At 43.0% G+C, this 15,026-nt stretch overlaps 1 protein-coding gene across 2 annotated transcripts; it reads right to left on the reverse strand.

Moving 5' to 3' along the window:
- Positions 1–2,560: 2,560 nt before the first annotated feature.
- Positions 2,561–10,966, reverse strand: ntaq1 (N-terminal glutamine amidase 1). 2 transcript variants are annotated; one of them, XM_063899472.1, is made up of 6 exons: positions 10,837–10,966; positions 6,535–6,634; positions 6,408–6,458; positions 6,183–6,331; positions 3,023–3,147; positions 2,561–2,931 (listed from the first exon to the last, which is right to left on the reverse strand). In XM_063899472.1, exons 1-6 carry the CDS (start codon positions 10,896–10,898, stop codon positions 2,783–2,785), a joined length of 636 nt encoding a protein of 211 aa, XP_063755542.1. In that variant the 5' UTR covers positions 10,899–10,966; the 3' UTR covers positions 2,561–2,782. The 2 variants fall into 2 exon arrangements, with proteins under 2 accessions (XP_063755542.1, XP_063755543.1); XM_063899473.1 differs by lacking the exon at positions 6,408–6,458.
- Between the last annotated feature and the right edge of the window lie 4,060 nt (positions 10,967–15,026).

A 15,026-nucleotide genomic window follows, 5' to 3' on the forward strand; every position in this document is an offset into this window, starting at 1 on the left:
CCTGACCCCCCCATCTTCTGCTTTCTTCTCTCTCTGGACCCCCCCACTTCTGCTTTCTCTCGGACCCCCCCTTCTACTGCTTTCTCTCTGATCCCCCCCATTCTACTGCTTTCTCTCTGTCCCCCCCACCTACTACTGCTTTTCTCTCTGACCCCCCCCATCTTCTGCTTTCTCTCTGACCCCCCCACATCTTCTGCTTTCTCTCTCGGACCCCCCCATCTACTTGCTTTCTTTCTCCTCTTGTAGTTCATGCTTCATCTTGTAGTTCAGTGTTTCCTCCTGTAGTTCATGCTTCCTCCTGTAGTTCATGCTTCCTCTTGTAGTTCATGCTTCCTCCTGTAGTTCATGCTTCCTCTTGTAGTTCATGTTTCCTCCTCCTGTAGTTCATGCTTCCTCTTGGAGTTCATGTTTCCTCCTCCTGTAGTTCATGCTTCCTCCTCCTGTAGTTCATGTTTCCTCCTGTAGTTCATGCTTCCTCTTCCTGTAGTTCATGCTTCCTCCTCCTGTAGTTCATGTTTCCTCCTCCTGTAGTTCATGCTTCCTCTTGTAGTTCATGTTTCCTCTTGTAGTTCATGTTTCCTCTTGTAGTTCATGTTTCCTCCTCCTGTAGTTCATGCTTCCTCTTGTAGTTCATGTTTCCTCCTGTAGTTCATGTTTCCTCCTGTAGTTCATGCTTCCTCTTCCTGTAGTTCATGCTTCCTCCTCCTGTAGTTCATGTTTCCTCCTCTTGTAGTTCATGCTTCCTCTTGTAGTTCATGTTTCCTCCTCCTGTAGTTCATGCTTCCTCTTGTAGTTCATGTTTCCTCCTCTTGTAGTTCATGTTTCCTCTTGTAGCTCATGTTTCCTCCTCTTGTAGTTCATGTTTCCTCCTGTAGTTCATGCTTCCTCCTCCTGTAGTTCATGTTTCCTCTTGTAGTTCATGTTTCCTCCTCTTGTAGTTCATGTTTCCTCCTGTAGTTCATGCTTCCTCCTGTAGTTCATGCTTCCTCCTCCTGTAGTTCATGTTTCCTCCTCCTGTAGTTCATGTTTCCTCCTCTTGTAGTTCATGCTTCCTCCTCCTGTAGTTCATGTTTCCTCCTGTAGTTCATGTTTCCTCCTCTTGTAGTTCATGTTTCCTCTGTAGTTCATGCTTCCTCCTCCTGTAGTTCATGTTTCCTCCTGTAGTTCATGCTTCCTCCTGTAGTTCATGTTTCCTCCTCCTGTAGTTCATGTTTCCTCCTCCTGTAGTTCATGTTTCCTCCTCTGTAGTTCATGTTTCCTCCTCTTTTAGTTCATGTTTCCTCTTGTAGTTCATGTTTCCTCCTCTTGTAGTTCATGTTTCCTCCTCTGTAGTTCATGTTTCCTCCTCTTTTAGTTCATGTTTCCTCCTGTAGTTCATGTTTCCTCCTCTTGTAGTTCATGTTCTCCTCTTGTAGTTCATGTTTCCTCTTGTAGTTCATGTTTCCTCCTTGTAGTTCATGTTTCCTCTTGTAGTTCATGTTTCCTCCTGTAGTTCATGTTTCCTCTTGTAGTTCATGTTTCCTCCTGTAGTTCATGTTTCCTCTTGTAGTTCATGTTTCCTCCTCTGTAGTTCATGTTTCCTCTTGTAGTTCATGTTTCCTCCTCTTGTTTCCTCCTCTGTAGTTCATGTTTCCTCTTGTAGTTCATGTTTCCTCCTGTAGTTCATGTTTCCTGTTGTAGTTCATGCTTCCTCCTGTAGTTCATGTTTCCTCCTGTAGTTCATGTTTTCCTCCTTGTAGTTCATGCTTCCTCCTCTGTAGTTCATGTTCCTCCTCTGTAGTTCATGTTTCCTCCTGTAGTTCATGTTTCCTCTTGTAGTTCATGCTTCCTCCTGTAGTTCATGTTTCCTCCTGTAGTTCATGTTTCCTCTTGTAGTTCATGTTTCCTCCTCTGTAGTCATGTTTCCCTCTTTTAGTTCATGGTCTTCCTCCTGAGTTCATGTAGTTCAATGTTTCCTCCTGTAGTTCATGGTTCTCCTCCTGTAGTTCATGGTCTCCTCCTGTAGTTCATGTTTCCTCTTGTAGTTCATGTTTTCCTCCTGTAGTTCATGTTTCCTCTTGTAGTTCTTGTTTCCTCCTGTAGTTCATGGTTCCTCCTGTAGTTCATGTTTCCTCTTGTAGTTCATGTTTCCTCGTAGTCCTCCGTAGTTCATGTTTCCTCCTGTAGTTCATGTTTACTCATGTAGTTCATGGTTCCTCCTGTAGTTCATGTTTCCTCTTGTAGTTCATGTTTCCTCCTGTAGTTCATGTTTCCTCCTGTAGTCATGTTTCCTCCTTGTAGTTCATGTTTCCTCTCTGTAGTTCATGTTTCCTCTGTAGTTCATGTTTCCTCCTTGTAGTTCTTGTTTCCTCTTGTAGTTCATGTTTCCTCCTGTAGTTCATGTTTCCACCTGTAGTTCATGTTTCCTCTTGTAGTTCATGTTTCCTCTTGTAGTTCATGTTTCCTCTTGTAGTTCATGTTTCCTCTTGTAGTTCATGAACTCTTAAATAATCTGATACAGATCCATGACAACAACTGTTGTTGTTTTAATAACAAAGAGCTCAGTAATTATCCTCATGACTCATCATAAACACAGGTTTATTTACACACACTTAATACAAACAGCAACATGTTTCAGTCAGACCTCTGACCCTAACGTTTACAAACAGTCAACTGTAAACAACAGATTGACAGCCAATCACTGGGGACAAAAGCAAGAATATAAATAATATTTATGATAACAAAAACATGATGATCACTGTATGGTACTAAACTGGGATATACCCCCAAAACTCTATTGGCACTAGGGAGACAAAGATAAAGCTGCTGAAGATGGTGATGAAGGTGAGGCCCCTCCCAGGTGTCTCTGCAGGAACTCATCCAGACTAAGAACCCGCCCCCAGCCAACAGCAGGGCGCATACTGATGAAGTCATCCAGGTTCATCTGGTTCTCTGAGGGAAAGAGTGACGTCATCATTAGACCGCTACCTAGCCGTTACATCATAGTGATGTCATCAAACAGTTACGTCACAGTGGTTTTTACCTGTGGTGTGTATGGGGGGGTAGGGTGGGGGGGGCATCTTCCAAGAGCCGTCAGAGTCCTTCATGTGCGATCGATCGGACGCAAAGTTCGACAGGAAGCTTTGAGCGGGAACAACACGCAACTTCCTGTGGGGACATGGACAGTGATGGGACTTTGTTCAGAGACACAAAACAGATATTTTATTTCCTGTTTTGCAGATCACATATGACTGATTCTGTCAGGTAGCACCTCACTCTTCACCTCACTCTTCACCTCACTTTTCAGCTAACTTTTCAGCTAACTCTGAAGTTAACTCTGAAACTAACTGTAAACCTCACTCTTAAGCAGAGTTGGGTGTAACGCGTTACAAAAGTAAGGAGTTACAGTAATGTATTACTTGTGGCTGTAACGCAGTAATATAACGCAGTACTTCTGAAATGTGGGTAATATAATACCCGTTACAATTCTCAGTAACAGTTACAACACATTTTAAATGAAATGATGTGGTGTTTAGTTTCTAAGAATTCCCAAACATCGTGAGACATTCTGACACCAGAGAAACAATTGAGCAGGTAGAACAGTAACTCAGTAAGCCTGTTTCCTATTGGTTCAGAGGGCGGCAGGAACAGATTCGCGATTGAGAGCTGCAGGCTCGGCGAAAAGAACAGAGAAAGACAGGAGTGCGCGCAGGCTGAAGCGACAGAAGGTAACTCTCTCTGGGTCTGCTGCTTGAGCCCCGACAAGTTGAGAGACTCGTGGCAGAGTGTTGAAGATCTGCAGCCTCTGTCCTCTGTGGAATCGCAGGCTTTTAGAAAGCTTGTCAGCGAAATCCCCGTTAACACACCAATGACCAGGTGAAGCTAACACTGAAGCTAAGTCTGGAGCTCACTCGGAAACTAACTCTGAAGCTAATTCTGAAACTCATTCTGTGGCTAACTCTGAAACTAACCCAGACACCAACCCTAACCCTGTCTCTGAAGCTAACCCAGACGCTAACCCTAACACTGTCTCTGAAGCTAACCCAGACGCTAACCCTAACACTGTCTCTGAAGCTAACCCAGACGCTAACCCTGACACAGTCTCTGAAGCTAACCCAGACGCTAACCCTGACACAGTCTCTGAAGCTAACCCAGACACCAACCCTAACACTTTCTCTGAAGCTAACCCAGACGCTAACCCTAACACTGTCTCCGAAGCTAACCCAGACGCTAACCCTAACACTGTCTCTGAAGCTAACCCAGACGCTAACCCTAACACTGTCTCTGAAGCTAACCCAGACGCTAACCCTGACACTGTCTCTGAAGCTAACCCAGACGCTAACACTGACACTGTCTCTGAAGCTAACCCAGACGCTAACCCTAACACTGTCTCTGAAGCTAACCCAGACGCTAACCCTGACACTGTCTCTGAAGCTAACCCAGACGCTAACCCTGACACTGTCTCTGAAGCTAACCCAGACGCTAACTCTAACACTGTCTCTGAAGCTAACCCAGACGCTAACCCTAACACTGTCTCTGAAGCTAACCCAGACGCTAACCCTGACACTGTCTCTGAAGCTAACCCAGACGCTAACCCTGACACTTTCTCTGAAGCTAACCCAGACGCTAACCCTAACACTGTCTCTGAAGCTAACCCAGACGCTAACCCTGACACTGTCTCCGAAGCTAACCCAGACGCTAACCCTGACACTGTCTCTGAAGCTAACCCAGACGCTAACCCTGACACTGTCTCTGAAGCTAACCCAGACGCTAACCCTGACACTGTCTCTGAAGCTAACCCAGACGCTAACCCTGACACTGTCTCTGAAGCTAACCCAGACGCTAACCCTAACACTGTCTCTGAAGCTAACCCAGACGCTAACCCTAACACTGTCTCTGAAGCTAACCCAGACGCTAACCCTAACACTGTCTCTGAAGCTAACCCAGACGCTAACCCTAACACTGTCTCTGAAGCTAACCCAGACGCTAACCCTGACACAGTCTCTGAAGCTAACCAGACACCAACCCTAACACTTTCTCTGAAGCTAACCCAGACGCTAACCCTAACACTGTCTCCGAAGCTAACCCAGACGCTAACCCTGACACTGTCTCTGAAGCTAACCCAGACGCTTACCCTAACACTGTCTCCGAAGCTAACCCAGACGCTAACCCTGACACTGTCTCTGAAGCTAACCCAGACGCTAACCCTAACACTGTCTCCGAAGCTAACCCAGACGCTAACCCTAACACTGTCTCCGAAGCTCACCCAGACGCTAACCCTAACACTGTCTCCGAAGCTCACCCAGACGCTAACCCTGACACTGTCTCTGAAGCTAACTCTGAAGCTAACCCTGACACTGTCTCTGAAGCTAACCCAGACGCTAACCCTAACACTGTCTCTGAAGCTAACCCAGACGCTAACCCTAACACTGTCTCTGAAGCTAACCCAGACGCTAACCCTGACACTGTCTCTGAAGCTAACCCAGACGCTAACCCTGACACTGTCTCTGAAGCTAACCCAGACGCTAACCCTAACACTGTCTCTGAAGCTAACCCAGACGCTAACCCTAACACTGTCTCTGAAGCTAACCCAGACGCTAACCCTAACACTGTCTCTGAAGCTAACCCAGACGCTAACCCTAACACTGTCTCTGAAGCTAACCCAGACGCTAACCCTAACACTGTCTCCGAAGCTAACCCAGACGCTAACCCTGACACTGTCTCTGAAGCTAACCCTGACACTGTCTCTGAAGCTAACCCAGACGCTAACCCTAACACTGTCTCTGAAGCTAACCCAGACGCTAACCCTAACACTGTCTCTGAAGCTAACCCAGACGCTAACCCTGACACTGTCTCTGAAGCTAACCCTGACACTGTCTCTGAAGCTAACCCAGACGCTAACCCTGACACTGTCTCTGAAGCTAACTCTGAGGCTAACTCTGTTACCTGTGTGTTCAGGTATGTGTTATCTGTGTGTTCAGGTGTGTTGTGTGTGTTCATGTGTGAGTTAAAGTATGTTACGTTTGTTCAGGTGTGACTTCGGGTATGAGTTCAGGTATGAGTTCAGGTGTGTTACCTGTGTGTTCACATGTTTTGTGTATGTTAAGGTATGTTATATGTGTGTTCAGGTATGAGTTCAGGTATTTTACATGTGAGTTCAGGTGTGTTACCTGTGTGTTCAGGTGTGAGTTCAGGTGTGTTACCTGTGGTACGCGGGTATGATGCCACAGTCTGACCTCAGGGCCTCGGCGGCGTACAGCTGCAGGCTGCAGGGAAACGGCAGCTCAGAGTCCAGATCATATACCACAGAAGAAGAGCGGCACCCCGTCTGCAGCAGCACCACGTGGTAATCCTGAAACACGCCATGACATCACTAATAACATCACCATGACATCAGTATTGCCAATGAGCTGTGTGACATCACAGACCCAGACGACCGGCTGACCCTCCCGTCCAGACATCTGCCTCCAGAGAGGAACCTTCATTAAGCACAGAATATTCATTTACATGAACGTGTTATGTGAAAGCATAGACATTACATATATCTGCTCTCACCGTCCGTTTCTCATTGGAGATAAAAACTACAAACATGTCCTCCAGCTGAGCCGCTCTCTCTCTCCGGACGAGCTCACAGAGACGCCAAACATTTTCCTCACTGCAGCAGAAGAAACATGTGGTAGTTCTACACAGTACATGTTGTAGTTCTACACAGTACATGTTGTAGTTATACACAGTACATGTTGTAGTTATACACAGTACATGTTGTAGTTATACACAGTACATGTTGTAGTTCTACACAGTACATGTTGTAGTTCTACACAGTACATGTTGTAGTTATACACAGTACATGTTGTAGTTCTACACAGTACATGTTGTAGTTATACACAGTACATGTTGTAGTTCTACACAGTACATGTTGTAGTTATACACAGTACATGTTGTAGTTATACACAGTACATGTTGTAGTTCTACACAGTACATGTTGTAGTTCTACACAGTACATGTTGTAGTTCTACACAGTACATGTTGTAGTTATACATGTTGTAGTTCTACACAGTACATGTTGTAGTTCTACACAGTACATGTTGTAGTTATACACAGTACATGTTGTAGTTCTACATGTTGTAGTTCTACACAGTACATGTTGTAGTTCTACACAGTACATGTTGTAGTTCTACACAGTACATGTTGTAGTTCTACATGTTGTAGTTATACACAGTACATGTTGTAGTTATACACAGTACATGTTGTAGTTATACACAGTACATGTTGTAGTTCTACATGTTGTAGTTCTACACAGTACATGTTGTAGTTCTACACAGTACATGTTGTAGTTCTACACAGTACATGTTGTAGTTCTACATGTTGTAGTTCTACATGTTGTAGTTCTACACAGTACATGTTGTAGTTATACACAGTACATGTTGTAGTTATACACAGTACATGTTGTAGTTCTACATGTTGTAGTTCTACATGTTGTAGTTATACACAGTACATGTTGTAGTTCTACACAGTACATGTTGTAGTTCTACATGTTGTAGTTCTACACAGTACATGTTGTAGTTATACACAGTACATGTTGTAGTTCTACATGTTGTAGTTCTACATGTTGTAGTTATACACAGTACATGTTGTAGTTATACACAGTACATGTTGTAGTTCTACATGTTGTAGTTCTACACAGTACATGTTGTAGTTCTACATGTTGTAGTTCTACATGTTGTAGTTCTACACAGTACATGTTGTAGTTATACACAGTACATGTTGTAGTTCTACACAGTACATGTTGTAGTTCTACATGTTGTAGTTCTACACAGTACATGTTGTAGTTATACACAGTACATGTTGTAGTTCTACATGTTGTAGTTCTACACAGTACATGTTGTAGTTATACACAGTACATGTTGTAGTTCTACATGTTGTAGTTCTACACAGTACATGTTGTAGTTATACACAGTACATGTTGTAGTTATACACAGTACATGTTGTAGTTCTACATGTTGTAGTTCTACACAGTACATGTTGTAGTTCTACACAGTACATGTTGTAGTTCTACACAGTACATGTTGTAGTTATACACAGTACATGTTGTAGTTCTACATGTTGTAGTTATACACAGTACATGTTGTAGTTATACACAGTACATGTTGTAGTTATACACAGTACATGTTGCAGTTATACACAGTACATGTTGTAGTTATACATGTTGTAGTTCTACACAGTACATGTTGTAGTTCTACATGTTGTAGTTCTACATGTTGTAGTTATACACAGTACATGTTGTAGTTATACACAGTACATGTTGTAGTTATACACAGTACATGTTGTAGTTATACACAGTACATGTTGTAGTTCTACATGTTGTAGTTCTACACAGTACATGTTGTAGTTCTACACAGTACATGTTGTAGTTATACACAGTACATGTTGTAGTTCTACATGTTGTATTTCTACACAGTACATGTTGTAGTTCTACACAGTACATGTTGTAGTTCTACACAGTACATGTTGTAGTTCTACATGTTGTAGTTATACACAGTACATGTTGTAGTTATACACAGTACATGTTGTAGTTATACACAGTACATGTTGCAGTTATACACAGTACATGTTGTAGTTATACATGTTGTAGTTCTACACAGTACATGTTGTAGTTCTACATGTTGTAGTTCTACATGTTGTAGTTATACACAGTACATGTTGTAGTTATACACAGTACATGTTGTAGTTATACACAGTACATGTTGTAGTTATACACAGTACATGTTGTAGTTCTACATGTTGTAGTTCTACACAGTACATGTTGTAGTTCTACACAGTACATGTTGTAGTTATACACAGTACATGTTGTAGTTCTACATGTTGTATTTCTACACAGTACATGTTGTAGTTCTACACAGTACATGTTGTAGTTCTACATGTTGTAGTTCTACACAGTACATGTTGTAGTTATACACAGTACATGTTGTAGTTATACATGTTGTAGTTATACACAGTACATGTTGTAGTTATACACAGTACATGTTGTAGTTCTACACAGTACATGTTGTAGTTATACACAGTACATGTTGTAGTTATACACAGTACATGTTGTAGTTCTACACAGTACATGTTGTAGTTCTACACAGTACATGTTGTAGTTATACACAGTACATGTTGTAGTTCTACACAGTACATGTTGTAGTTCTACACAGTACATGTTGTAGTTATACACAGTACATGTTGTAGTTCTACATGTTGTAGTTATACACAGTACATGTTGTAGTTCTACACAGTACATGTTGTAGTTATACACAGTACATGTTTTAGTTCTACATGTTGTAGTTATACACAGTACATGTTGTAGTTCTACACAGTACATGTTGTAGTTCTACACAGTACATGTTGTAGTTCTACACAGTACATGTTGTAGTTATACACAGTACATGTTGTAGTTCTACACAGTACATGTTGTAGTTATACACAGTACATGTTGTAGTTCTACATGTTGTAGTTATACACAGTACATGTTGTAGTTATACACAGTACATGTTGTAGTTATACACAGTACATGTTGTAGTTCTACACAGTACATGTTGTAGTTATACACAGTACATGTTGTAGTTCTACACAGTACATGTTGTAGTTCTACACAGTACATGTTGTAGTTATACACAGTACATGTTGTAGTTATACACAGTACATGTTGTAGTTATACACAGTACATGTTGTAGTTCTACATGTTGTAGTTCTACACAGTACATGTTGTAGTTCTACACAGTACATGTTGTAGTTATACACAGTACATGTTGTAGTTCTACACAGTACATGTTGTAGTTCTACATGTTGTAGTTATACACAGTACATGTTGTAGTTATACACAGTACATGTTGTAGTTATACACAGTACATGTTGTAGTTCTACACAGTACATGTTGTAGTTCTACATGTTGTAGTTATACACAGTACATGTTGTAGTTCTACATGTTGTAGTTCTACACAGTACATGTTGTAGTTATACACAGTACATGTTGTAGTTATACACAGTACATGTTGTAGTTCTACACAGTACATGTTGTAGTTCTACATGTTGTAGTTATACACAGTACATGTTGTAGTTCTACATGTTGTAGTTATACACAGTACATGTTGTAGTTATACACAGTACATGTTGTAGTTATACACAGTACATGTTGTAGTTATACACAGTACATGTTGTAGTTCTACATGTTGTAGTTATACACAGTACATGTTGTAGTTCTACACAGTACATGTTGTAGTTATACACAGTACATGTTGTAGTTATACACAGTACATGTTGTAGTTCTACATGTTGTAGTTCTACACAGTACATGTTGTAGTTCTACACAGTACATGTTGTAGTTCTACACAGTACATGTTGTAGTTCTACATGTTGTAGTTCTACACAGTACATGTTGTAGTTATACACAGTACATGTTGTAGTTATACACAGTACATGTTGTAGTTATACACAGTACATGTTGTAGTTCTACATGTTGTAGTTCTACACAGTACATGTTGTAGTTAAACACAGTACATGTTGTAGTTATACACAGTACATGTTGTAGTTATACACAGTACATGTTGTAGTTCTACACAGTACATGTTGTAGTTAAACACAGTACATGTTGTAGTTCTACATGTTGTAGTTAAACACAGTACATGTTGTAGTTCTACATGTTGTAGTTATACACAGTACATGTTGTAGTTATACACAGTACATGTTGTAGTTCTACATGTTGTAGTTCTACACAGTACATGTTGTAGTTAAACACAGTACATGTTGTAGTTATACACAGTACATGTTGTAGTTATACACAGTACATGTTGTAGTTCTACATGTTGTAGTTCTACTCACCAGTAACAGCTCGTATAGTCGCAGTTTTCGCGGCTCGGTGTGATTCGGTCTTCCAGCGCCATGTTGAGGTGCCTCAGTGAAATATCTCCGTCAGCTCCGCAGTGAGGTGTCACAGTGAAATAGATCCGCAGTGAGGTGTCACAGTGAAAAAGCTCCGCAGTGTAAGTAAAAGTACTTTACTGGAAACCTTCATTCAAAATAATAAATGCTGGCGGCGCTGACTGCGCAGATGCTTCAACAGCTGTATGTATATATATATATATATATATACACATTGTGTACATATATATATACACATTGTGTACATATATATATATATATATACACAATTCCAAAGCTGGGAAAGACATTTCAGATTTAGCAATAATTGACAAGAACTGATTTTGTGTAATTTTATTTCCTTAAAGATTAAAATGACAGACATTCACGGATAGGAATTTGATATAAATTGTTAATGGCATACATATAAAAAGCATACAGTAAATCATATTTCTTCACTATGATAGCTGTGAACAGAAGGGAAATCCATTTCTCACTTATTCAAAGAATGTACCTAACCCACTTGGGGAATTCTTAAATAATCGAGAAGTTACGTTGTAATAACAATAACTCGTCTCTCTCGTTCAGGTTCTTGGTGTCGGGTCTTTTGAGGGGTTTTTCTGCTTTGCGGAATGCCAGACCTTTGATAGACCTTTCCTCGGAGCGTCACGTGAAGCGACGTCCGTTTGTGATGACGCCGGTACAGCTGGATTGTCTGACGGGACTCTGAAATGTTGGGGCATCTCGCCCATGGGGCGGGGTTACGTACTGCGTCACATCTCTCATGCGGGTTCTCGTCGGCGCGCACCGTAGCGCCGATTTGAGATCTAACAAGTTATGCCTTTTACAACAAGCCTTTTGATGGAGAAGTGGTGTTTAATTTCCATCACCTTTGTTCAGGGAACGCATAACACCGTCAGTCTGTAAGCGAAATTAAGAAGTACGGTCTTTGAGTTCGTTTATCGTTACCCAGAAACCGAGGCTAGTGTTGCACATTATCGCAATTTCATCATTCATGAGAAGTGTCGTAGCACAGTGGGTAGAGGAGCGGGATTACCCCGAAAGATCTGTGGGTCAGATCCAACATCAATCACTAAGGCTAAGCCAATGCTTGTTTTGGACTGGATATTTACCCAACAAGAGCTCCCTAGTGTCTGCAGTTTCATTTATATTGCTAGTGATTAGCATGCTAAGCGGAGATAGCTTTATCCAATGCTGAAATGGGGATGTGTGCATCCTGTTTAGTTGAGATGTCGACTGTTAATGGGTGAGATTCATTTTGCTCGGTGTAGCCTAACGCTTACTTGCGGAGCAAAATGTGTAGTCCAGATTTTTGTAACGCGACGCAAGCGCGACTGCCATTTCACGCGTTTCCGATAGGGGCGCTGATGAGAATTACTGTACAGTACAGTACAGTACAGTACAGTACTAAATAGCTATTAACAGAAGAAGTACTACGACGGCTGACAAAGAGGAGCTTCTCTGTGAATTAGTTTGTGTGCACCACAAACTAATTCTCATCTTTATGACACTGCGAGCGCTTCACATTCAGACTGAAACTTAGGTTGAAAACGCATGGCGAGAAATAGCGCTGGACCTAGATATCGATGTTGATACCATAAAAAAAAGCGGAAGCAGATGAGGGACCGGTTCGTGCGAGCGCAGAAAAAATGGAAGCAGGCAGCAAAAAGTGGCGTGGGGCAGCTGAGTTTGGGAACCCCGTAATACTTTCTCGTCTGGGTTGGCTTGCTGAGTACATCAAGCTGCTTGCGATTCAGCAGAAGCAAAATGAGGCACTCCTCTTCTGTAGCCATTTTCCTTTTTTCTACCGGGCAGACAGGTCACCAGAGACTCTGCTACCCCCTGTTGGATGAGCGGTGTATCGCGTCTGACAAGGCACAGCGCAGCAACTGACGCCCGTTCTGTATGTACTACAAATACTCGCGTGAACCTTGCGTTTACAACTGTGTCCACGTAGCTTGCGTAGACTATGAAAGGGCCCTAACTGGTGTTGTGTAGCGGTGTCAGCCTTGTGTACAGATGACTGCCTTCGGCATGCTGTTGGAGACGATCTCCGTTTATTCCAGAAACTGACGACAGATTAAACAAATCAGCACAATTACGCCCTCACAGTTTGGCCTCTGCACCAAATAAATCATTAAGCATGCAGAGATGTTCACAGCTTACACCAGAAAAAGTTTGAAAAGAGCGCAGTTTACTTCTCCCGCGAACACATGAACAAAAAGGGGAAAACAAAAAGTGAGGGACACAATATAAAGGGGGGGGAAGTCCCCACAAAAATAAACGTCTGGAAACAGATGTTCCGCCCATCGGGTATGAATTATTACTATTTACAGAATTTGTGTGATTATAATTAAAGAAATATCCAACTATGACTACTGCATATTTACCATTGTTACACAAGGAAAAGACGCAAGTGAGGGACGCAGGGATGCAAGTTAAGAAAACTGAGAAGTACCCCTAGGGCCTTGGGTGAACCCCCTAGCCAACGGTGCGTCAACAAATAATGTCCCACTGGCAAACGTTGGCCCAATTCCAAGCTGCCCTCACAACCTACAAACTTCCACTTTGTTGTTGAAACACGCTGTTTACCAACCCTTCCTGCAAACATTTAGGCTACTGAGGCCAGAGGCCTGCACCACGAAGCCAGACCCACAGACCGTGGATCTGTTTGAGTTCTCTGGCTTAACTAAACCTAACAACGCAATCTCGCTATTCGGTCCTACGACGCTGGTTATCAACTCGGTAACAAGGCTTTCTCTGTCCGGCTGAGAGCGCGCTAACGTGAAAGAGGCGGGGTTAGCAACATTTGACCAATCACACATCCTAACTTTCATGAAACGCATTTCTCTGTCACGATTGGCTGTTTCCGTGAACGGCCGAATGCTGTGTCACGGTAAATGTTGCAGGGGCAAGGCATTGTGGGACAGCATTTTCTCCTTTCCTCTCCTAAAGGAAGGTCCAGTGTTTCCTAAAGGAAGTCATAAAGGAAGCTTCAGAGCTCCTTTCCTATCATCTAGAGAATTCCAACAGCTCTTATCATGGCGGCCACTGAGGTACTTCCGGGTCATTTTGCTCCGTTACGAACCCTCCTAAGATAAACTGATTATTCCACCATACCCAGAGACTTAAACTCCCCACATGGAGCTCTGATTGGTCAGCAGGCGGGGCTTTCCCTGAGTTGATCTCTTATCTGGAACATGCTCCGGAGCAGGTTAGGTGTTCAGCATAAGTTACCATGGAGATCTACCCCGGTAAGAAGTGAACCAGCGCCTTAGGACCAGAAACCCAGAGTGAACCTGAAGTTACCTCGCTAACTGCAAATCCTGATGGTCGTACTAAGGCCTGTCGGCCAAGCAGGTTTGCGGTTAGCGAGATAACTTCAGGGTTAACAGGAGTAGAGCTATCAAGGCATATTACAGGATAAAGGAAATACAGTTTCAAATGCTGCATGCAGGAAAGACAGCCGGCAGAGTATTTAAACTACACACGTGGGCAATGATGGAGACACTTGGAGGGGCGTGATTGGGAGGAACGGCCACCCCCCGATCTGAAACGGAGTGGTGGTTTGTTACTGGACTTCTGTGCTAGTCATGGATTGGCCGTAACAAACACCATGTTCGAACATAAGGATGCTCATAAGTGTACGTGGTACCAGAGCACCCTAGGCAGAAGGTCCATGATCGATTTTGTTATTGTATCATCGGACCTGAGGCCGCATGTTTTGGACACTCGGGTGAAGAGAGGGGCGGAGTTGTCAACTGATCATCATCTGGTGGTGAGTTGGGTCGAGTGGCAGGGGACACCTCTGGACAGACCTGGTAAGCCCAAACGTGTAGTGAGGGTGAACTGGGAACGTCTGGAGGAGTCCCATGTCCAGGAGCCCTTCAACTCACACCTCCGGCGGAGCTTTTCAGGCATCCCTGTGGAGGCTGGGGACATTGAACCAGAGTGGGCGGTGTTCAAAGTCTCTATCACTGAAGCTGCGGTGGGGAGCTGTGGTCTCAAGGTCTTAGGTGCCTCAAGGGGCGGTAACCCTCGAACCCCCTGGTGGACACCGGTGGTCAGTGAAGCCGTCCGACTGAAGAAGGAGGCCTTCCGGGATATGTTATCCCAGGGTACTCCTGACG

Source organism: Eleginops maclovinus, chromosome 13, assembly GCF_036324505.1.
Source record: "Eleginops maclovinus isolate JMC-PN-2008 ecotype Puerto Natales chromosome 13, JC_Emac_rtc_rv5, whole genome shotgun sequence".
Taxonomy (NCBI): Eukaryota; Metazoa; Chordata; class Actinopteri; order Perciformes; family Eleginopidae; genus Eleginops; species Eleginops maclovinus.

Excerpts from the sequence above, each read along its gene's own strand:
- ntaq1 (XM_063899472.1), bottom strand. The coding sequence starts at position 10,898 with ATGGCGCTGGAAGACCGAATCACACCGAGCCGCGAAAACTGCGACTAT. Across the intron at positions 6,332-6,407 it reads AGGGTCAGCCGGTCGTCTGG|GATTACCACGTGGTGCTGCT; the intron begins GTCTGTGATGTC and ends GGCGTGTTTCAG. Across the intron at positions 3,148-6,182 it reads ATCATACCCGCGTACCACAG|GAAGTTGCGTGTTGTTCCCG; the intron begins GTAACACACCTG and ends ATGTCCCCACAG.